Source organism: Varanus komodoensis, unplaced genomic scaffold (genome assembly GCF_004798865.1).
Source record: "Varanus komodoensis strain SLA01 unplaced genomic scaffold, ASM479886v1 scaffold34_1, whole genome shotgun sequence".
Lineage (NCBI taxonomy): Eukaryota > Metazoa > Chordata > Lepidosauria > Squamata > Varanidae > Varanus > Varanus komodoensis.
The window spans coordinates 9,402,289-9,424,659 of NW_025335854.1; the positions used below are offsets into that span (position 1 = coordinate 9,402,289).

At 52.9% G+C, this 22,371-nt stretch overlaps 2 protein-coding genes across 4 annotated transcripts in view; one reads left to right on the forward strand and one right to left on the reverse strand.

Annotated features, from left to right (window-relative positions):
• Nucleotides 1-929: 929 nt before the first annotated feature.
• Nucleotides 930-10,940, forward strand: SERPINC1 (serpin family C member 1). Of its 2 annotated transcripts, none has more exons than XM_044439321.1 (7): nucleotides 930-948; nucleotides 3,269-3,641; nucleotides 4,612-4,827; nucleotides 6,013-6,150; nucleotides 7,859-8,252; nucleotides 8,620-8,684; nucleotides 10,675-10,940. In XM_044439321.1, the coding sequence occupies exons 2-7, from the start codon at nucleotides 3,273-3,275 to the stop codon at nucleotides 10,846-10,848; spliced, it is 1,356 nt and encodes a 451-aa protein (XP_044295256.1). In that variant the 5' UTR covers nucleotides 930-948; nucleotides 3,269-3,272; the 3' UTR covers nucleotides 10,849-10,940. The 2 variants fall into 2 exon arrangements, with proteins under 2 accessions (XP_044295256.1, XP_044295255.1); XM_044439320.1 differs by lacking the exon at nucleotides 930-948 and adding an exon at nucleotides 1,562-1,599.
• Nucleotides 10,941-12,513: 1,573 nt separating this feature from the next.
• ZBTB37 (zinc finger and BTB domain containing 37) overlaps nucleotides 12,514-22,371 on the reverse strand; it is a 30,369-nt gene continuing 20,511 nt past the window's right edge. For both annotated transcript variants that reach the window (XM_044439178.1, XM_044439177.1), the window contains exon 5: nucleotides 12,514-17,614. The gene's annotated coding sequence lies outside the window, so the exon portion shown is untranslated. The remainder of the gene's footprint in view (nucleotides 17,615-22,371) is intronic.

The window sequence follows — 22,371 nt, forward strand, 5'->3', positions numbered from 1 at the left end:
CCTTGGTCCAACAGCAGAAGTCATCCACCACGATGACCGTGCCCTTTCTAGTTGAAACAAGTTTGAAAAGGATCCAGGTGAGCGTTTAAAAATACCTGGAGGCTGGTCATCAAGCCGAATATGTCCTAAAACGATGCATTTGGGGCTGCATAATACTTAAGTGCAGAAGAGCTAACGGACTTGGTCCAGAGGGTCCCAGCTGTTGTCTCCATTCAACTGGTTGAAGCAGCACCTCCTCCTCTCGGTGAAGTCTTGGTTGAACCATCACAGCCGCCTGCTGCCAAATGTGCTTCCCGAAAAGCACTTGTACATGGTGCATGGAGATGGGGCTTACTCAGGATTGCTTCTGCAAAGCATGTGGGTCGGACGGATGGGAGCCGCTTCACATACAGGGAAGGGGGTTAAATCCCCAAAGGGGTTCTTTCTGGAGGGGCCACAGTTGCAATCCCAGTGCGCTTAAGAAGGCCTGCCTGCTGGGTGGTCCTTTTTATCACTCCTCTTCCTCCAGAAGACCCTCGCCTTGACCCATAGGAGCAGCCACTTGGAAGCCCTGCCCATCTGCTGGAAAGCATCTTGGCACGTGGGCAGGGAAGGAACGAGAGGCCTGCTTCTGAAATGACTTCCCACTGCTGCTCGGCGGAAGCCTGCAGTCGGGTGTGCGTCCCACAGTGTCAAGCATTCCTGCATCCAGTTGAACATTAAAGCTGCGCTCTGCTCAAGTACTGCTTCGCCCCACTATTTGTTTAACTTGCTTTAACTGGTCACTAGCCTTTGACCTTCCATGGCCTCCCCTCCCACTTTCCCCTCCCCGCTCCTTGTTTTGGCTCAGGCTGAGACCGAAAACTCAGCCAAGAAAACATTTCTCCATTTGGGACCGTCCTGCGTCTGAAGCACAAAAGCCCATCCCCAGCTCACTGCAGTTTACTGACAAGGAAGTACAGGACGGAGGTAAGAGATCTTGGCTCTGGGGTTAACTATGTTTCAGTCTCACTAAGCTGTAGAAAACAAGAAAAATAAGTGGTAACTTGCATCAGAAGAAAGAGGCCATAATTTGAATAAGGGAAAATAAGTGTTACGTATTCATGATTTCTTGATGTATCATTTCACAAGTTCTAGCTCTGTCCCAAAATACGTTAACTGGAGATCTCATTTCTTCGCTGTTTCTGGGCAGCCCAGCACAACCCTTCAGCAAGGGGTGGCAACGTGCCCCAGGTGGGAGATTTTGGGGGGGTACCATTGCTGTTGTTGGTCGCGAAGTTGTGTCCAACCCATTGCGACCCCTTGAACAACGCTCCTCCAGTCCTTCCTGTCCTCCACCATCCCCCGGAGTCCACCCAAGCTCACGCCGACTGCTTCTGTGACCCCATCCAGCCGCCTCACTCTGCCGTCCCCTTCTTCTTTTGCCCTCAATCGTTCCCAGCATCAGGGTCTTCTCCAGGGAGTCCTTCCTTCTCATTAGGTGGCCAAAGTATTGTGAGTTTCATCTTCAGGATCTGGCCTTCTAAAGAGCAGTCAGGGTTGATCTCCTCTAGAACTGACTGGTTTGATCGCCTTGCAGTCCAGGGAATACCATTAAATGGCAGCAAATGACCAGTTATGGTAATTCGTAGCTTTACTGTAGTGTTGCAGCTATTTGAATATTTCCACCCAACTGCCTTGAGCTGCTTTTTAAGAGGGGAAATGGGGCAGTGAAAAGGAGATACATTAGTGGTTGATAAAACTATGCTTGGAGTGAGAATATAGAAAATTTCCTCATAGTAGCTGAATTCCTGAGGATGAAAAGTAGAAGATTCAGGATAGACAAAACAAAGCATTTCTTCACGGCCACCAAGGTACGTGGCTTCAGAGTGGATTTAACAACATAATGCTGATGAGGCCATCCGTGTCTGCCAGGCTTCCTGGAAGAGTGTTTCCTTGGGCAGAGACAACACGTCTCCAAAAGCCAGCCGCGGGGGGAAACAACACGCTGGACACACAGGTCTTTTGCCCAGCCCAGGGGCCCAGATAACCTGCAAACAGGCACACGGGGCAAGCAGGTCCTGCCGCCATCAGGCCTGACCGCCCCAGGCTCGCCATATATAGAATTTTTCACAGCATCTGCTCTCTTCCACACAAGAGATGGCCTTAACAATCAAGGAATTTTCCTAATCTTAAAAAAAATGCTCCCTGCTGATTGGAAAGCCACTTGAATTTTTTCACGCATTTCCTGTAGGGACCAGAGCAATGGCTGCCTAGCCCACCTCCTTGTGGTATAAGCAATGCTGACCCATCAGCTACGGGCATATTGACACATTACCTTTTTTTAAGTTTGCACCTACGGAAATTAAGTTTGGTTGCTTCAAAGGTGCTTGCAAAACTGGCACCGGCTGCTCAGTGTGCGAGCTTCGCCCCGTGCGAGCCGCCTGTCAGTCCTACCAGCTCCCTTCGAACAACGGCGAAGCCTTAAGCCTGCACAGGTGGCCCTAATGCTGCACTTGCTGCAGAGGGATGCAACTTTTTAATTTCCTTGGCAGATAAAGGGACCATCCCAAGCACAGATCGCACTTGATGCAAAATGTGGGCCAGCTATTTTTAAAGTGTCAACTGCTATTTGCCAGCTCCCAAGCATATAATAACAACCAAGTGCGACAAAGTACACACAAATTCCTCATCATGGGGCTCCTACATCGGAAGGAGGGTGGATCTCCTGGCCACGCAAGACTTCGAAAGAACGATCATTGGCCTTCTGTGGTCACAGCAGATTCTGGCCACAGGATCATTTTCTGTAGCCACGCTGGCAAAATAGCTGAGTCTCTGCCTCCAGGGAGCTTACGGTCTAAAACAGAGGTGCTTAACGTCTGGTTTGTCATGAAGGGGTATTAAAGCTCAGCCGCAGAACGTGGCGTACAGGAAGTGGCGTCACTCACACGTGCGGGGCTGGAGGCAGAACGAGAGGTGGGCCTGTCCGGAAGGAAGCGGCGCTGGCTGGCTGGGAGCGGTGGAGTTAGAGGGCTCCGCTCACAGGCCGTGAGCGCCGAGAGCAAATGGGCTGGGGCTGGCGGGCTCTGCACAGGACAAGGGCTTGCACCAGAGGCAGAAGCCAGCAAGGGGCCCGAGTGATGGGAGGCACGGATCTCGGGTCCCACCGTTCTTCACGTGCTCGCTCCTCCGGGGGGTCCCATGGCCAAGCAGGACCCTTGTGTGCTTCACGGGGGAGGGGGGGGGTCCTCCCCGCCTGCACAATACGCGGCTCTTCGCCTTTCACTCCCCACCTCTCTCTTGCTGGCAGGAAGATGCAGCTTTCCATACTGGTCTTCGCCGGCCTGTGGTCGGCCGTGGCTCTGCACCCCCGCTCCGTGCTGGACGTGTGCACTGCCAAGCCCAAGGACATTGCCGTGAACCCCGTCTGCATCTACCGCAACCCCAACAAGAGGCTGCAGGAAGGGAAGAGCGCCGTGCCTGCGAACATCCCCCCCTCCGTCAACCCCCGGGTCTGGGAGCTGTCCAAGGCCAATAACCGCTTCGCCACCACCTTCTACCAGGATCTGGCCCTCTCCAAGGATGCTGATCAGAACATCTTCCTCTCCCCGCTCAGCATCTCCACAGCCTTCGCCATGACCAAGCTGGGGGCCTGTGGAGACACCCTCCAGCAGCTCATGACGGTAACGGGGGAGACGCTCGGGCGCCCGGCCCGGCAGCTGCTTCAGGGCAAGCCGCGCTCTCCGAGCAGGGCTGCTTCCCCTTCACCTAGCCAGTTCGGTCCCCACAGCTCAGGTCGGAGAGCAGCACCTTGGCCCCTTTTCACCACAACCTCACAGCTAGGGCAGATGTGTGAGCATAGGAATTTCCGCCCCTCTGGTACAGCTGCTGGAATGAAGGCCCCTTGAATGGATGCACTTGCCTTTGTCTGACAGTATTTTCTTGTGTTGGCCTTTTGCACGAATGTTGCTCATGCCGCAATATCTGTAATACCCGACGTAACACCTGTCCACCTCTCCACCCCCCTTGGGCTGGATATGCGGGTGAAGGTTCCAAAATCTCAGCTGCAAGCTTTCAATTGCCAAAATCAATTGACAAATGAAATAGAGTTTTGTCCTTCTGGCCAGGAAGCATGGCGACCAGACAGATCCTTGGAGCAGATCAGGAGAAGCAATGTTGAGATCCCCTGGACTAGCCACGCAAGCTACTTGGCGGTCTTGCTTGGCTGCTCGGCATCTCAGTAGGGCTTGCACATAATTCCCAGGGAATTACGCCCTCCCTGCCTTTTCCGGCCACCGCTTCCAGTACTGGCCCACTCACAGACCCCTATCCAGAGGTGCCGCGGTGTTCATAGACGTGAAGCCAAGGCAGGGGCCGCTGCCTGTGGGGAGTGCAGTCAGCACAGACGGTCCCTAAACCTATTTCCTAAGCACCTCTCTGCCTAAGCAAGCGTCCCTGCACACCAGGACTCTGGCTTCCAATTATATTGCCACCTGCCACAAACACACAGAAGAGAGATGCAAAGGTGCCTTTGTGATGTAGAACTGAGTCCTTCTCTCTCCCAGTGCGAACTGGCTGCCCAGAAAGCAACACACCTGGCCCACGTCCCCTGCCTGTTCGCCAGTTGTCTCTCTCCTTGCTCTGTTTCTCCAGGTGTTCAAGTTCGACACCTTTTCAGAAAAGACGTCGGATCAGGTCCACTTCTTCTTCGCCAAACTGAATTGCCAACTTTACAAGAAGATCAACAAATCCTCTGAGCTGGTGTCAGCAAACCGCCTCTTTGGGGAGAAGTCCCTGATCTTCAATGAGACCTACCAGAACGTCAGCGAGCTGATCTACGGAGCGAAACTCTTGCCTGTGAACTTCCGAGTGAGTCTTGCACATCTGGGAGGGTCGGTGGCAAGAACTGGGACTGCGTCCGAAGCTCCTCTTGCTGCCAGGCATTCGTGGCTGGAGGGGGCTTGTGGGCGTCAGTCAAACGGTTGCCACGTGTTTCGGTGGTGGCTGCCCTCAGCTTCCCTAGCGCGACTTTTGCTCCCCCAGCAGCACAAGGGCTCGCCTGTGATTTCCTCCTCCTTTTTGCCCCTCCTCCTGTTCTTCATCTGGGCTGTCCTTTTTTCAAAGGCTTTGTAAATATATTTGTGTAGCCACTGATTCTGGTCATTACATAATGATACAAATGGCAGCTGTTCATGTTCACACTGCCATGAATGTGCAGGCTCTCCATGCGTCATGCCTCGGATGCTCGTGCGTCCTGTTTCTGACACAGCCAAAAAAAAAAGAAAGGGTCCTCATAGCTTTTCCCTGCCTTTTTAATCCTTCTGTCCTTCCAACTGAGCAGGACGCAAGGTCTTATGGGCCGTTAAAATCCTGCCTGTGCTGGCAGCTGGTCAGTTTCCACAGCCCTGGGAGACCTGCTCAGCCACTTGGTTTCCTAACGAAGTGGATGGCTTTGTCCACAGTCGTCCTTTAACGAGAGATTTTCGGTCCCCACTTTGGAGCCTGGTGCCTGAGGGACGAAGACGTAGGCCATGGCACAGAGGATGGCCAGCAGCCCACACTGGGGGAGGTTCCAGTCCTCAGCCGGGGAGCCAGCCAGCCAGCCCGCCCCCGAGGGGCCAGGGGCAGGTCAGGTTCCCTGGGAAGAGGGAGCCGGAGAGCAAACCCGCCTCCCCTCCTGCCTGTGCAAAGCACCTGCCAGCTCCCCTCTCAGGCCGGGAAAGCAGCCGTGCAGAGGGTGCAAAGGGCTGGGCTGGGGGGGTGGGGGGAGAGATCCTGCAGGCTGCACAGCCTCCTCCTGCTGCCCCCCAAAATTCAAAATATGCCTCATGGCAGGAGGGATAGGGTGACCCCTCGCCTCTTGGCTCGGAGACCCCCGTCCTCGAGGGCACCGCCTGTCGGACTGCCACCTGAATCAGTGCTCAGGTGCATCTGCAGACTCCTCCGCAGCCCTTCGCGATGTCACTCTCCTCTCCCCCTCCCCTTGGTTTGCTGCCTTGGTGAAGTTTGTGCAAAGGCCCTTTTCCTAATATCGATTTATGAATTTATTTTCAGGAGAAGCCGGAGTCATCTAGAAGGGTCATAAATGAATGGGTGGCAAATGCTACAGAGAGGCGCATTCTGAACGTGGTCCCGGAAGGTGCCATCGACGAGAGCACGGTTTTGGTCCTAGTCAACACCATTTTCTTTAAGGTACAGAAACGGTGTGCCATTCCGCAGAGCGAGCGTGCACGAGAGAGCCGCCTGCCGAAGGGTGCAAGGAGGCCTCTCCCGAGGGGCGGAGTGCCTTCAACAGGAAGGGCAGGTGCCTCCCTTGAATCAGGCCCTGAGAACTGGGGCAACAGGAATGGCCCCACGGAAAAGTGGGTCGTGCTGCATTGATGATAACAGTAAGAGGGAGGGCCGCCGCTGCCCCGGGACTTCCGCATGTCCCCCGTCCACAAGCGCCAGGGAATGGGCGGCCACAGAAGGGGACCCTCCCTCCGCACTTGACCTGCGGAGTCTCGCTCATACCTGGAGGCACGGGGAAACCTGCCACACGGGGGGGTCCTCCTGCTGAGTAAAAGGCCTCGCCGCCTTTAAAAAATTGGGACGGAGCCCCATTAGGCCCCTTGACAATTTTGGGCTGCCCTGACTTGCACTGGCAACCAGACCCCACGGTGTGCCAGCTATTCAAATAGGGCTGCCAGGGGAGGAAAGGTGTCCGGGCACCAATTCTTGACCACGGATGAAAGGGTGATTTGGAGGCCTCACCGCGGGCCCACACAGATGCGGCTTTTGTACTTCTGCCAGGAGTATCGGCAGGGAGGCTGCTTTGGATGGGATCACCACATGGGCTGCAGGGGGGCTTTGGTGCCCCCCATGCTATGAGCCTAAAAGGAGCAGGGGGCCCTGCACCATTCTCCAGTGATAACAAAATTTCCACAAGACGCGCCGCGAGCTGCATCTTTCAGCCGGCGGCCAGCTTTTCCTGCGGCCCGTGAATCGGCCCTTCAGTGGCGCTGGCAGGCGGTGCCCCTGCTGTCTCAGAGTCCATGAGCAAGAAGCTTCTTGTCCCGTTCTGCCGGTTCATGCCACCGCCTTGGCAGAGCTGGAGCGGAGCGGGGCCAGTGCAAGCTCCGGTCATCCTGGGTCGCGTGGGGCAGGCAGGGTGGAGGCCTGAGGCGGGATCCATGCTCCTGGGACCCTTGCCCTTTCTGACTTGGGAAAGCTGAGCTGGGCTGGTGCTTGGGCCGCCCCAGAGGAATGGTGAGGATCTCACAGTGTGGGCAGGGGCTGTGCTGAGGCCCATGTGGGCCCATGGCTTCAGGCGCCACCCGGCCCTGTCACGCTTCTCACCAGCCCAGGCAGCGCTGGGCGATGGCGATTAGCCAGATCCATTCTCCTCAGATCCTGGGCCTGTTGCGGGGCAGAAAGCGCTCTGGTCATCGTGGGGATGGCGTGTGCCAGGAAATGGATGGGAGGCGCATAGCCCTTCTGAGCCTCTCCGCGCTTTCAATACTGTTGACCAACAACTGCTTGATCGCCGGCCTGCACTGGACTTGGTTTTCCAGCGGTTTTTGGTCTCTCCTATCCCCAGGGTGGTGCTGGAGGACTCCTGTTTCACCCCGCGGCTGTTAGGGATTAATTTGCGGTGGTGTGATCGGGAAAAGCCACATGAACCAAATAGTGCAATATTTTCTTGAGGTTTGGCGGGATGGAATCAGAATTCACCTCGCATTCTGGGGCAGAGGAGCCATCAGGAAGCAGCAGTGAGACAAAGCTACGTGGGGTAATTTTTCTTGATTCAAACATCTCAAATAGGGACGGGACAGGTATAAGTTGGGCCAACGTGAATCGTGCCAGCCAGCTCACCGGCAGTTTGCCAACGGTTGTGTTTGCTTTTGACGCGCTCCTCCAGGGCCACTGGGAATCCAAGTTCCACCCTGAAAACACCAAGATGGATCCTTTCCACAGAACCATTGCTGGGCCCTGCCAAGCGCCGATGATGTACCAGGAAGGCAAATTCCGCCACGCGTTCGTCCCGAGCGCCAACGTGCAGGTGCTGGAGCTGCCCTACAAAGGGAACGACGTGAGCATGGTCCTCATCCTGCCCTACGTTGGCACGCCCCTGGCTCAAGTGGAACGGGAGCTGACATCGCAGAAGCTGGACGACTGGCTGAACTCCCTGGAAGAGGTTCTCCTCGCCCTGCACCTGCCCCGGTTCAAGATAGAGGACAGCTTCAGCATGAAGGAGAAGCTGCAGCGCATGGGGCTGAGGGACATCTTCAGCCCTGAGCGGGCCAGTCTGCCAGGTCAGTCCAGAAGGGCGCAGCTTGTGCACAGTGCGATTGTGCCCAATACCCACGTCACGCAAGCGGGCCTTGCTCTCATTCCCGAGTTTGGCTGTCTGTCTCACCTGCAATGATGGCCTGGCCCACGGAGGGAGCTCCTCTCACATCGTGGCCTGCAGTGCCCCGCAGTGCGCAGGCTTTTGTGTAACACAGCATCCCACCGGAAGGGCGGACTCTCTTCGGACACCTGGGCCATGGGCATCCGCACCGGCTCCCCCTGCCAGGGCCAGCAGATGTGGAGGCACATCTGCCCGGAGCCTGGGCCCAGGAGGGGCCCTGGCAGGAGCCATGTGGGCTCCACCAATGCACCTTCTGTGCTCTTTTCCAGGTATCCTTGCAGGCGGTGGACTACCACTTTACGTGTCTGAAGTGTTTCACAAAGCTTTCCTGGAGGTGGGTGTTGCCCGGCCACCTTTCCTATCTCTTTCCCTGCTCTTTCTTTTGTGTTAAGCTTTGGTTTTGAAAAGATAAGCTGTCCAGGGAGTTTAAACTGCATGCAGTGCTGTTCTTTAATCCCAGAGCTCTCCAGAGTATGAACTACTGTGGAGTCTGGCTGCCCATTTTAATAAGGTGGCATTTTGCTCCCAAAATTTCATCTCTCTCTCTCTCAGGCTGCCCCACTCTACTGTGTATTCACACAACAACCCTGTGAAGTAGATTCCTTTGAGAGAAAGTGACTGCTTGACCCAGTAAGCTTCCTAACTGAAAGTGGATTTGAACCCAGGCCTGCCTATCCAGCCTTGGTCCTGAAGTATGCTTGAGCAGTCTGATATTTACGAAGAGCTTTCAATAGCTAGATCTCACCCCATAAATCTGGGATTAGGGCTGAGGCTTCTGGATCGGGTGGCATGGAGTCCGTGTAGGCTTGAGACCTTTGGAATCATGCAGACACCCACTATTTTGGTGAAGCTCAATGGCTGGGCTTGGAGGGGCAAAGCCGTCCCAAGAGGCTGAGTGCCAGGCCAGCAGCTCAAAGCTTAGGGCCCAAATGGGCTGCCCACGCAGGCCTCCGACAGCTGACCCAGAGGCAGATGCGTGGGAAGCAAGCAACGTCCAGCGTTCGCCTCAGGAAGGAGGCCTGTTCCACCAGCCCGCACGGCCTCACGTGGAACGGGCCGCAGAGCACAGCGCCAGAACAGAGCAGAACCCACCTTTAGACGCTTTGGACTGCAAGGCTCAGAATGTCTGACGTTGGCCATGAAGGCAGCTTGGCCTTGGCCTTCCATCAGAGATCCCTGGAGGTGGCGGAGCAGCTGTCCCGTCTTCAGCCAGCGTCATCCCTCTGTGCTGGACTGCAGCCGCTGCCACTCCAAGGCAATGTGTTGAAGGATCCCGGACGATACTCAAAAGCCCATGGAGAGCCCCCGTTTCCCTGGAGCACGAATACTCCCGATCCGTGTTTTGATCATCCCCTTCCCTATTGTCAAAGGGAATCATGCCAAAATACAATGAATCCAATTAGACTTAAAATTGAATGGTACCTGTAGGCTCAAATTGCCTCAGCTGGTGAACAAAGCAAAGCCTCAGGGCTTTGGCAAGCTGTGGGCTTAAAACGATTAATTCCTCCCTCAGTTAACCTGTTCGGAAGCTCTGTGTTCCACTATACCCAATACTGCAAGCCATCCTGAGATTTTGAGTAATAGGACGGCATACAAAAGCTTTTAATGAATGAATGAATGAGTTCCAGATGACACACTGCAAGAAAGGGGGTGGGGGGTGCTAGGACAGGAGGGCCTGGATACGGAGTCTGTGCGTGACGTCCGCCCCAACTCTCAGGCGGGCCTGGAGTGCAGCCTAGGCAGAGCAACTGAGACAGGAAAGAGGGACGGGCCAAGTCCCACGCTCCCCTTCTCCCACAAGCGACACAGTGGCTCCAGCAGGGACACCCACCATCTTGGGCAGCGAAAGCAACAGCAAAAGCAAAAGAGGGGCATTGAGTCACACACCACACTGCAAGGAAACACGTTGGCCGGATTAAGGAAATTGCAGCTCATCCTATGCTTGCGTATGAGCAAAGGCAAGAGCGCTGCGGCACGAGCGAAACCACACGCCCTCTTCCCAGGCGATGCCTGCCAGAATGCACGCGTGCCTCAGCTTCGGAAGGGCGTTGCCCGGATTGGGGGCGCACGAGCACAATGGAAACAAGGGCTTCCCTTCTCCCAGCGCGTTTCTCACTTGAGAACATCAAAATTCTCCGCCACTGATTAATGGGCTGCATCCATCAAGCAGAATGGTGTCCCTGGACAAGAGGCTTCCAGGACTATTTCCCCAACTGCTGTACGTGGCCCTCTCCATTCGGGGGCACTCCCCCTCTTTTCGCATGCAGAGGGAGTGATGTGTGTGAGTGCCCAATTCAGCGTGTGCGTCTTTCTCCACTCCGCAGGTGAACGAGGAAGGCAGCGAGGCCGCGGCGGCCACCGCAGTGCTGCTCATGGGCCGCTCGTTTCCGCTGAACAAAGTCTCCTTCAACGCCTGCAGGCCCTTCCTGGTGCTCATACGGGCCGTTTCCCTGAACTCCATCCTCTTCATGGGCAGGGTCGGCAACCCGTGCTCTTAACGCCTCGGTCATCTCGCTCTGGTCTTGTCTCACGAGTGTCAACCCTTCTGGACATCTCTGTGTCTACCTAATAAAAAAATACCTTTCCCCGACTCCGGCATATTGTGGCATGGTTGGTGAATGCAGCCCAGTGAGTTTGTGGCTGCCACGAAGGCAGAGAGATCGGAGCAAAGGGCTCCTCTTTTCAGCTCTGCTTCAGAGGCCTTGCAGTTGGAGCAGGAAGCTTTTGGCTTGCTGAGGCGAGGCCTCCATTGGCCTGGTCAGCGGGTCCTCACTCTCTGGTCTTTTTCTGCCTGCCAAAGAATGTTTCTCTTCTTTCAAAACCTGAATCTTGGAAGCAGAATCCGTTGCTCAAAGCAAAGTAGATGCAGCTGTAGCTGCCAGCTTGCTTCAGAAAATATACACTCCGGCCGGGTAGAATTCAGACCCATTAGCGCCGGGTGCCTTCCCATGAACACAAGCATCCCTTCACGATGGCCGAGTGGAAGGGCTATGGTGCTGCAGCGCTCATTATGGTCTGCACTCGTTCTCCGTCTTTCCCCACCTCCCACGGCCACCCTGCGTCCGCAGAGCAGGGAGGGGATGCAGCCCCTTTGGAAGCGACCCACAAATGGGGGCAGTGCTACGACATAAACAAAATGGCACTTGCTGGCAGCCATTAGAGCGAGGAAGAGCCAAGATTCAGGAAACGGAGGAAAGTGTTCTCAGGAGGCGTCTATTTAAAATGCAACCCGTCTATAGCTGTTCGCAGCAACCTGTCCCTGATGTCCATTAAGGAACTGCAGGACTTGAAGGCAAACTCAGCCTTACAGCGCCAAGAGATGACATATGTGCCAGCCTGGATGCATGCAGCCTGCTCCTGTAGACACTTACTCAGGAGCAATTCCTCTCTTAATTCCACAACTGCTCCACTGGGCAGGACTGGAACATTCACTGGAAAGTGCAGGGAAGTCAATCTGAGCTAAATGTTAGAGGCTCCACGCTTCTCGCGGTGGCCCGGCGCTCTCGGGAGACAGCGGTTCTCTGCTGGAGGCCTTTACGCAGAGGCTGGATGGTTGCACCCTGCAGTGCGGAGCCTCCAACATCGCTTTCGATTCGGGGACAGTTCTCAAGGTCTTCAGCAGTGTCACCCTTTTAGGAACCCTTCTGTGTATTGCTGGCAAAGCCCCTGGACCTGCTATTAGAAAATAGCCTTCGCCACGTTTCAAAGGCCACCTATTATCTGCACCTTACCTGGAGGGCAGGAGACCACCTGCCACAGAGACCCTCTGGAACGATGGGGCTGCAACCCATCCTGCAGCGGCAGAACGAGGAAGGGCGGCTGGCACAGCACGGGTGCCACCAAGACACCCAGCTGGCTAGGATCGCCTCCAGAGCTTTGCGCGACCCCTGGAAGGCCAGCGCGGGCGGCTGGTGGAGCACCTGGCTTAGGGGGCCACGGGGGGTGAGGGCAGGAGGCACGGCCAAGGTGCAATGAACCACGTGCCCCCTGGCAACCGCGGAAGCTGAGTCTGCAAATGGCCCACCGGGATTTCTGGCCTGGAGTGATCTAGGAGGAGCACTGATGCAAGGAAGTGGTCAGGGCTTGCGCGAGAAAAAGGCCAGCATGCTAAAGAAAAGTGGCAGAATCCGTGGCCAGGACAAAAATGACGGTGCCTTCCGGGGTTGAGTATTAAACCATTTAATTCTCAAACCACTCACATGCATAACATTTCTTTTACACAGTGTTAAAGAGGAAAAATGCATTTTTTTTTAAAATACAAACAGAATTTCAAGTATACATTTATAGAATTTTTCAGAGTCCTAACCAAGTTGCTAAATTCCATTCACATTTTTAAAGCTGTTCAATGAGATAATAGTTCTTTCTTTTCTTTCTTTCCTTTTTTTCTTTTTTGCTAAACTGCTTTAAATAAGTTTGTACAAGTTTTTCTCTTCACCATTATATTTCAGTCTCCTTCCATGCACACCAAAGACACACCCATAAAACCATGACCCTCTTGCCTCTTTCCTTCTCCCTTCTCGTCCCTAAAAAGCACTGGGAGAATAGATGCCTGAGACCCGGGCTTTGGAAAATGCTCAGTATAAATACACTGATACAGTTTGTTGCAAACAGTCGGTTCACGTTTTAGCCTACTGCAAAAGTGTAGTATGCATTCTGTTTTTTGCAAGTACAAAGCAATGTAAAACCATCCAAAAGATCAATTTAATAGGAAGTCTCAGCACTCCTGTAGAAAAAGAATTGTAAAACTTATTTGTTTCCGATTTATGGAGTAAGAATTCCAGACAGTATGCCAGGTGGTGAATGGTTCATTGCAAAGAGAAAACAAGGGTAGGACCCTCTGAAGCAGAGAAAACATATACTTAATGCTATGGGCGGACAGAAACAAGACGGGAGAATTCATTGCTGGGCCCGATCTGTTCCGAACCCTCTGCTCAAGCCCGGTCCTGGCAAATGGGCCAAAGTGCCATGAACTGGGGGAACATCGCCCGGCACTGGTGATGAGCAGCGCAGACGCTGCGTGGCTGACCTCGCGTGTGGCCACGTGCCCAGCACCCGGCCACAGCACATCCAGCCCAGGTGGCAGCCCAACCCAGCACTCCTCGGAGCCTCGCCCCGCAGGTTCACTACCGAACTGGCGGCCTCCAGCCCACGCCAGCCAACCTTTCACCTGCCTCAGTGAACAAGCCCCAGTTGTTTGGGGCAGAAATTCGGGAAGGGAGAGTGCAGGGGAACCTGAAAGTCACACCATATCAAGACAGTTGGGATCTCATGGAAGTTTAGCCTGTTCCTCCTTAATTCCAAAGGCTCCGTGTACACTACAAACATTAGCAGCATCTCTCACGCTTTATTGCGGCTCAGTGGAGGTCGCAGCACACGCAAAAAAGGCTCTGCGCACTTTACGAAAGCCGCTGCAATCCGACCTGTCAGGTGCCGTATGGCGGGATTAAAACGGGACCGCCCTGAGAATACGCAAGATCTTGCTTGTGCTATATATGCAATGTGGGTGTGCCGAGAGGAGAGCGCACACACCCTGCGGGAGGCGGCAACAGCAGCCCAATGCAACTGCCTCCACTACCGATTTTCCATCCAAGTCAACCCTTCTGTGTGTAACAGCGAACAACAGCCAAAGGTTTAAAGTGCATGTGGGAAAAAGGAGAAGGGAAGTGAGGAAACTTAAAATACTCTACTTAAAGTGCCAAACTACTATTCAAAGCTGATTTGCAAGAGAAAAAGCAGAGCTGCTGTACTCTGACACGTTCTTAAGACTGCATCTGCTTGTTCCGGAACTCCTCTCCACGAAGCACGCACGCACCCGACTCCTGCAGGGTGGATGCTCAGGGGCTGGCAACGGATGCCTCCAAGTGCAAAGGGGCTGAGGGGTTCACATCCAGGTCAGGGATCACAAGTCCCACCAAACCAGCAGTCCACCTTGCTCTGCCTGTCAGCACAGCCTCTGAACCTACAAGGACTTTTCGCCACACTGGTCTGTGGTCTCCAACGGACACAGGTAATGCTCCCCACCAGCAGTGATGCATGATGGGAAATGCAAGCCGATGCTCACCGACAGAAGCTCCTCTGCAGTGCTGGAGACTTTCCTCCGAAACGGTTCACTCGCTTTGTCATTGGTGACCTACACTTTGAACAGGTAATTCACAAACTGAAAGTGTCCCTTGAGTACCATGAGTGCAGGCATGACACACTGCTGGGGCAGAACAGACTCTCTTGAGAGAAATTGCCTTCTGCCCGATAGCAAAACATCTGGAAAGTCTTCCTGAAATAGTCACCTCCTAGGCTAAGTTCAAAGGGCAAACAAGATGCACCCACCAACAGGTCTGACCATATGAACCTTTTGGGGAGTTTATATATAAATTTCCTGAAATTCCATTGTACATTTTATACATCTCAGATTCAAAAATCTGAAATTTGTGCTACACGGAAAATCCAAGCTGGAAAACAAGAACTTAGTTATGTACAAACCAGGTAAAAGAATTGTAGCACCAGGTAAAGAGGCACAGAAACCTGACATTTGTTGGGTTTTGTTGCTGAGAAGGCTGCCCTTCAAATGCGGCTAGAAGCCCTCGGCATCCAGAATAGTTTAAAGGCACCCATCTAAGGGCAGAACGAGCGGGGGTCCGGAACTCACCGCTATCCTGGAATTCCCACTGCTCTCCAGGATGTGGGTACGAATTAAGATGTTAGCTTATCTTGGGGAACTTTGGCACCCCACGTGATTGCCATGAGTTAATGGTGCATCTATGTCCGTTATATATGCACGCATCTGTAACAAATATACACACATACTATACATTTCATTGCTATGGATTACGGTGGAAGAATTGGGCTGGGGAAAGCAGATGCAGGACACAGTTTTTGGTGGGAGCTTCTGTGCTTTTGGTAGTATCTATGTAGTTATTTAAAAGCATTATTTTAAGGGTAGAAAGAGGATTCATAACTCAGCCGGGGGAGAAAGTTGCACACCCCACGGTCTCTGTTAGAACAGCGATTGGAGTGACTGCTTCAGAGAGAAGAACGAACACACAAATGATTTCTTTTTCATTTGTTAAGGCCCTTTTTGTGGAACACACGGGCCGCGATCTGCAGGGAAGTGCTTCTGTGTCATTTGGCAGGGGCTTCCACAGGAGGTGCCTCAACCTGCCAGCCTGGAGAGGGGTGAGGTACCTTCTCAGCACATACATTTGATTGTCAGCTTGGCTTATTACAAATCTGATGAACAAACTGAGAGGCGGGGCTATTTCAACACTTAAAACGATCGCCTGCTCACCTCCAAGATTTTTCTTTATTCCCTTGGCTCTACAGAATGAGCCTGCCAGTTATTTTGCATTGTTTGCTTCTACCGTTCCCAAGGTGCTTGGAATCCTCATCTGGAGATATGCGGCTCGTCTTTCCAGGTGCAGTTATTAGAGGTTCACAAGCAGAAGTGCGTTTGACGCCACGCACTGCATCTCAGAGGAGCAGAGTACTCGCCAATCGGCCGGTGCACAAGCTCTGTGACAGAGAAATTCAACTAGGCAGCCAGGTTAATCCAGGAGGCAGGGAAGCCATGGCTAGAGCAGCCTTTCCTGGGACCAAGCGATTCGCCCCGTTTCCAAGCGCTGTGACAGAGAAAGTCAATGCGGCCCACTACATTTTTTCTACCCCCAGCGCACCACCATCTTCAGGGAAAACCTGAGCAGAGGGACCCAGCAGACCTCGTTCGGCTGAACAGGAGACACACGGTCTGGCTTCGGTTTATGCAAAACGGACAAGATGCAGAAGGCTTGCAACACACAACCCTGTGTGGAGAAACCCCTTTCGCTTCCCCTCCTTGTTGCTGCTGAAGGCTAATGCTATGCATGAAGACGAGAGAGCTGTGTAAGTTTCAGACAACGCTACTCTTTTGCCTGATGCCCAAATACAAAAAATGCAAATGCTGACTTTAAGGTCACTTATAGTTGTAGTTTTAAAACTGTCCACCTGCAGGGAGCCTGCCAACACTGACGGGTTTGCCACAGAAATGACAGCGCCTCCCCCCGTGCAAACGGCGGCCACCAAAGGGAGGGGTGTGCGATCCACATTGTGACGACGGCGGGGGCTACGAGTCGAAAACACCCTTCCTCCCCACACCCTGCAACTGGCATAATGAACAGGCCTTTTCATCCCGCAGCGCATCGACGGGACTACGCTGTGTGTGAGCCACCGTCCTGGTGCACTGAAGAGCGCCGGGAGCCAAGCCGGGAGCTGCACGGACACCCTTCGCCCCTCTGGGGCACCTTTCCCCACTGCCCCACGCGAAAGAGTGGGGAAAGAGTGGAGCCCACAACTAGGCCCTGCTGTGGAAGGGGTCACGCTCCTCCAGGGATGCCCCTCCGCCTTCCGCAGGCTTCTTGGGGAAGCTCGTGTGCCCCAGAACACTGCGTGAAAACTGCCAATGCACAAGACACGAGAGTCTCGTCACACCAGTGTGCGGTAATGTTGTTATGTGAGAAATGCTGATGATGATGAAGCTTAAGAGAGCGACTGGAGGATGCATGTTCCCATTTGCACTGCGAAGCCGGCAGAAATGCCCTCTTGCCAGGCAGCGAGGGCAATTTTTTCATTCCTCAGATTTGTATCCCACCCGTTCATCTTACAATGAACTCAAAGCAGCTTCCACTCTTTTCCTCCCCCTGCTCATCCCCACAACAACCACCCTGCGAGGCAGGCTGGCCTGAGGGTCTGCGGCTGGTCCAGTCACCCACTGGGCTGCATGGCCAAGCAGGGACCAGACCCCTGACTGCCTGCGCCCCAGTCCCGGGCTCTTTTATCCCGGGACCGGGATGCAGTCTGGGAGCCACCCAGCTGCGGGAGCTCAGGCACAGAAAAGCTGCTGAGGATGCCAGAACCGAACGTCCATCTCAGTCCGGCAAGAACTGGAGAGGGCAGGAACGCCACCTCCCCAGCTCAGAAGGGGCACCCCAAAAGATGGGCACACCGCAGGGAGCATACCGCTCAGGTCCGCAGTCTACCAGCAAGCGCCTGGAGCAGAGGCATTTCTGTTTCATCTATTCAGCAAAGATCCGCTCAGAGGGGCTGCAGCTTTCCGTGTGCCAGCGAGCTGCGACCCCTCAGGTCCTCAGCTGCATCTCCGTGTGCAGCAACCCTGTCAGTGCACCGGAACCTGGCGGCCATCTTGGCTGATTGACTGATTGTTTCGTTTCATTTCATTTCATTTCTATGCCTCTTCACAGTCGAAGCCTTCTGGGCAGCTTGCACAGTCCATAAAAACTGATGATAAAAAACCAAAATATCAGAAAAGCAGAAAACAAATAAAACAACTAAAGGCAGACTACAAAAATGGACAATAACAAGGAATAACAAAAGGGAAGGGGGGAAAGACAAGACACGACAGGACACTGCAAAATACCTGGTTTAACATTCCTCAACATTACTGAGAAATGTCCACCCATCAGTTCAAGGCAAGTCTCAGCTCATATACAGGTTTTATAAAGACAGTGACTGTTATATTGTAGAGAATTTCATTTATTCATATTAAAACAAAGGGATATTAAAACAGTTCTAAACAAAGGGACACACCCATAATTTAACTTTTATATGGAAAAATGACTCCAAGATGTGTATTCATATTCTGCAATTAATCTAGATGGCTTTTATGTCATACATTTAAGTAATATGTCTAAATAGAAAAACTGTAACAAATGTTTTAAACTTGAGGTATGAGATCTCCCTGTGCCAGGATTGCCGGCTCTGTTGCGACCACTTTCCGCAGTTACGCAACAGCAGTTTTTAAAATATTAACTGAGATGGGCCTAGGGCCAATTCAACAGGGAGAGGCAAATACATATTTGGCAAGGGAATTTTCAAATTTTTTGCAAAAGTCACATGGCAAATTTAAATACACTGGGCTGTTAGCAATATTTGGAGAGCCCCACTGATTTTAGTGGGACTGGCGCAACCTGATGAAAGTTTGCTACCTTCTATTAATGCATACAAAACGGGACACTGCTGCCCCGCCAGTGGGACACCCTGACCCTAAGTGCTTTGGAGTGCAGTTATGCTCATTTGGGGGAAGAAAAAGAGGACTGCTCACATTTGTCATGCTCCTGTTTAACATCCGGGTACAAACATAGTGAACCAACAGGCATATGAAGGATTAAGTGTACAGCCCTGCAGTAATCTGAGAGCAACATATGGAAACTTGATCGCTTAAGCCAATTAAGTGCCGAGAAGAAGGGGTGTTGCCAAGTTAAGTGCCTGGACCAGCAGATGCAAACTCCCTCTTGTTCCAGGTGACATGGAATCACAACATCTGCTGTCCCCTTGGAATACAAGCAGAGGGACTCGCGTCAGTGCCGGGCAAGGAGCTGTGGGGCCACGGACTGGTTGTGTGGCGTGCCAGCAATGACCTGGGCGTCCCTGACCTGCACCCTCCTGCTCCAAAATAAAAAATGGCCGCACCCCTCAGGCCAACCTGGGGGACTCATGGGGCCTCCCTTGCTGAAGACATGAGAAGGCATCTGGATGCCGCCTGAGTGGGGCGGTGTGAGCTGGTGCAGCAGCGGGGTGGACTCGATGGCCTTCACGGCCCCTTCCAGCTCTACTCTTCTATGATTCTATGGTTCCAGTGGACACAGCTTGCATCAGCAGGATAGCTAAGCAAGCTACATGAGGAAATCACAGTAACAATATTAAATGCCTCTCTCCTTGTGATACCTCACTAAGATCAGCAGTGAAACACTGTGATAAATATGCTGTTATTTTGTTTTTGCAGCAATGCTCATTAAACAAATGGAAAGTAAGAATTTACTGCAGGGGTGGAAAAGAAAATAGGAATTGCTTGTTTGATTGCTGCAGAAGCGAGCAATTTCTTTGCCGCTTTGCATCTTTCTCTGCTTTCCTTGAATGGAGGGCGAGGAGAGGTGATGCTGAACAGTCCCATAAATACTTCATGCCCCTATCTTCCCCTGCAGACACCCAGATCTAGTCACACTTAGAGGAAAGCTCTGGAAAGCAATGGCATTAAGTTAGACAGGCCTAAAGCTGAGCTGATTTCAATGGGCCTGCTCTAACTGTGGGTGAATCTGGATCCCACCCAATATACGGACACACTGAATGAATAAATACAAATATAAATACACTGCAGAGCTACTGGCAAAAGGAACCCACGCCTCTGTCCGTTTGGCATGATGCAATTGGACCTCAGTGCTCGAGCCGGGCTCAGGGGTTCCGCTGGAACCAGAGCCTCTGGGCTGTGTGGCTGGGGCCCCCGATACGAATGGCTCAAGCAGGTCCCCGCAGGTTCAGCGATGCTGATGTGAAGTCCGGCCCGCTCTGCCATTTGGGCAGCACCCACCCACACCACATTTGGGGACCCAAAGCAGAATTGTGCGCCAAGGCAAAGCACAAAGCATTTGTGTCCTTTGGCACAGAAGTTGCTTCCGGGGACCTGAACTGGCTTGCAAGCAGGTCCCAGACAGGCTGGCAGGCCTTGCGGCTGGGCGCTGAGCGTGCTGGCAGCCTTCTGCCACAAGAGCGGGGAGGAAGATGGGTTGTCTTTTGCCAAACGGCACACTCGGCAGCCAGCTCACGCTTCACGGCACTTGGTGACTGGAAGCATCCGATGGAACCCAAAGCCCCACCGCTGATTCCCAAAGCTGCAGGAAGGAAACACCAAGGACGAAGGACTAGGCCATCACCCATAGACATAGTGGCGGCTGCAGCTCTGGAGCTTCCTTTTCGGTTAGTGCCAGCAGAAACACGGTTCCACGTATAATCAGGTTGCTGCCCGTGCCATATGCATGCACCCACGTCAGACAAAAGGGGCTTCAAGGCTGGGTCCCCGCGTAAAAGCGAGTGGGAGGACCAGGAAGGGGGCTGCCTGGCACAAGCCCAGAAGGGGCCCACCCAAGGACACAACAGAACGTCACGAGAGCAGCCCCAAAAAGAAAACATGAGGTGGATGCAAACCTACTCAGAATGGACAAGATGGGCTGGGAGGCAAGGCGCCCGTCCAACAAGCACTGGGCAAAAGCCGCTCAGGGGGGTGCCTGCCGGCACAGAAGATGCTCTTCCCGCCAGAGCGGGGAATTGCCATGCGAAGCACCAAAAAGGACGCGGCGGACGCGTGCAAAGAGGTGGAAACGCAGCCGAAGGATCTTGAGAAAAAAGAGCCACTTGGAAATCCCACCTTGCCTGCAGGGCAGTCCAGAGGCGTCTTCCCTCAGAGCACTCTGCAAAGAAGGGAGGGTGGCAAGGGAGCGACCGGACACAGCTGGTCCACAGGGCGCAGGAGCCAAATCGGGATGGGAATGGAGCCCTTCTCTCCCCGGCCTGCACGAAGGGGCCCAAACAGGGATGCAGGGATTGCGTCAGATCCACTCCACCCACGTGTCACTGATTGTCAGGCATCTTTCATTCTGTCATCCTTTCAGTGACAGAACCAGCTTTTTCGGGGAGGGGTTTGCAAGCATTTCATGCCACTTCTGCAAAGGCACGTTACTCCCAGCTCTCCCCAACAGTTCAAAACACCATGAAAAATGGCCAGCAATTTCATGGGATTCATGTGACCTGGAAAAAGCTGCTCTGCAGCTGCATCCCAGCTCAGACTAGAGGAAGCTGGGTGCATTCAGCGGAGGCCTCCCCTGGCTGAACACAATCCTCGTGCAGAGAAGCTTGAATGCACCAAGACAGAGCATACTTTCAAATCCTGCCAATATATTCGGCTCCCCCTGGAACATAGAGAAGCTAATTTCCACGTTGCACAGCAACTGCTGGGAACCAACATCTGTCTTCAAATTACTCCTAGACATTATCTATGTGCCCAGATAGGCTGGCCAGTCTGTTGTTACAGTGGCAGTGTTACGATCTTGTGGCTGGAAAGTATTTGTTTACTAGAAAAATTACCCCGGGGGTTTGGACTCCAAGCAAGCTTGGCTTTCATAGGGACAGACTGTTAAAAAGTTCACATTGAGAACCTGCTCTCACATAATTCAGGGATGCTTTTGGCAGTCAAGATGCTTTCCAGTTTATTATATATAGATATAGCTGTATGTAAATGATATACGTTGGTACAAATACCTCCTTTGCAAGCATGGGTCTCAGGAATATGGTACATGGCATAGAAACATCAGCATCCCAGTGTTTTGTTTTGGTTTTTAATCCACATCTTTTGCCCTGAGAGTTGCGCCACTCTGTACGGGCCTTGATCTGTTCTAGCAAGCCAACTTGTATGCAAGGACGTCTTTCGTAAGTGATGGACAGAATTCACTGATCCAAGATGCAGCAATGGCTACTGCCTTTAAAAAGACAAAAACGGGGAGCAATGAAAGCAGGTTTGTCAGTGGCTACTAGGACAGTTAACCTACGTATTCTGAGACTGTGCTGGACGGAGGCCAGGCAGCAGGGAAGGGGTGCTGATGCTTGGTTCCAGAGAGACCTGGCTGGCCGCTACCGGAAAAGGCTGATGAGCGAAGTTGGGCGTTACGCCTGCTCTGGAAAAGCTCTCTAGCACATCCGTGTTCTTGCAAATGTGCAGGCAGATGGGCCCCTCTTTGCCCTGACCGCTGGAGGCTCTTTCCCCTGCTATGGCTCCCAGTCACATGCCTTCTCCTTGCACGCCTCTGCCTGCTCCTTTCACCATACGACTCTTGCCAACTTGCCTCCTACCCCAAAGTACCAGTTTCTCCAAGCAAATTCGGATTTGGAACAAGCAAGTGAACTGAAGTCCTCTGTAATAAAAGAGCCCACATCCATTTTATTCTGGGGCACAGATACTTCACTGAAATAATACAAAAGCTTTTTCTGTGTAAGATGAAAATAAAATAAAATAAAATAAAATAAAATAAAATAAAATAAAATAAAATAAAATAAAAGATGCGGTGCATAATCTCAAATGGTCTTCATGCTCAAGACCCATGTTTTACTTCATTACCAATAAAACCTTATCCACAAGTTGTCTTAGCCATGCTTTTCAACATCTGAACACGCTAGGTATGGTATACCTATTAATCGCGGGCGCAAGACTT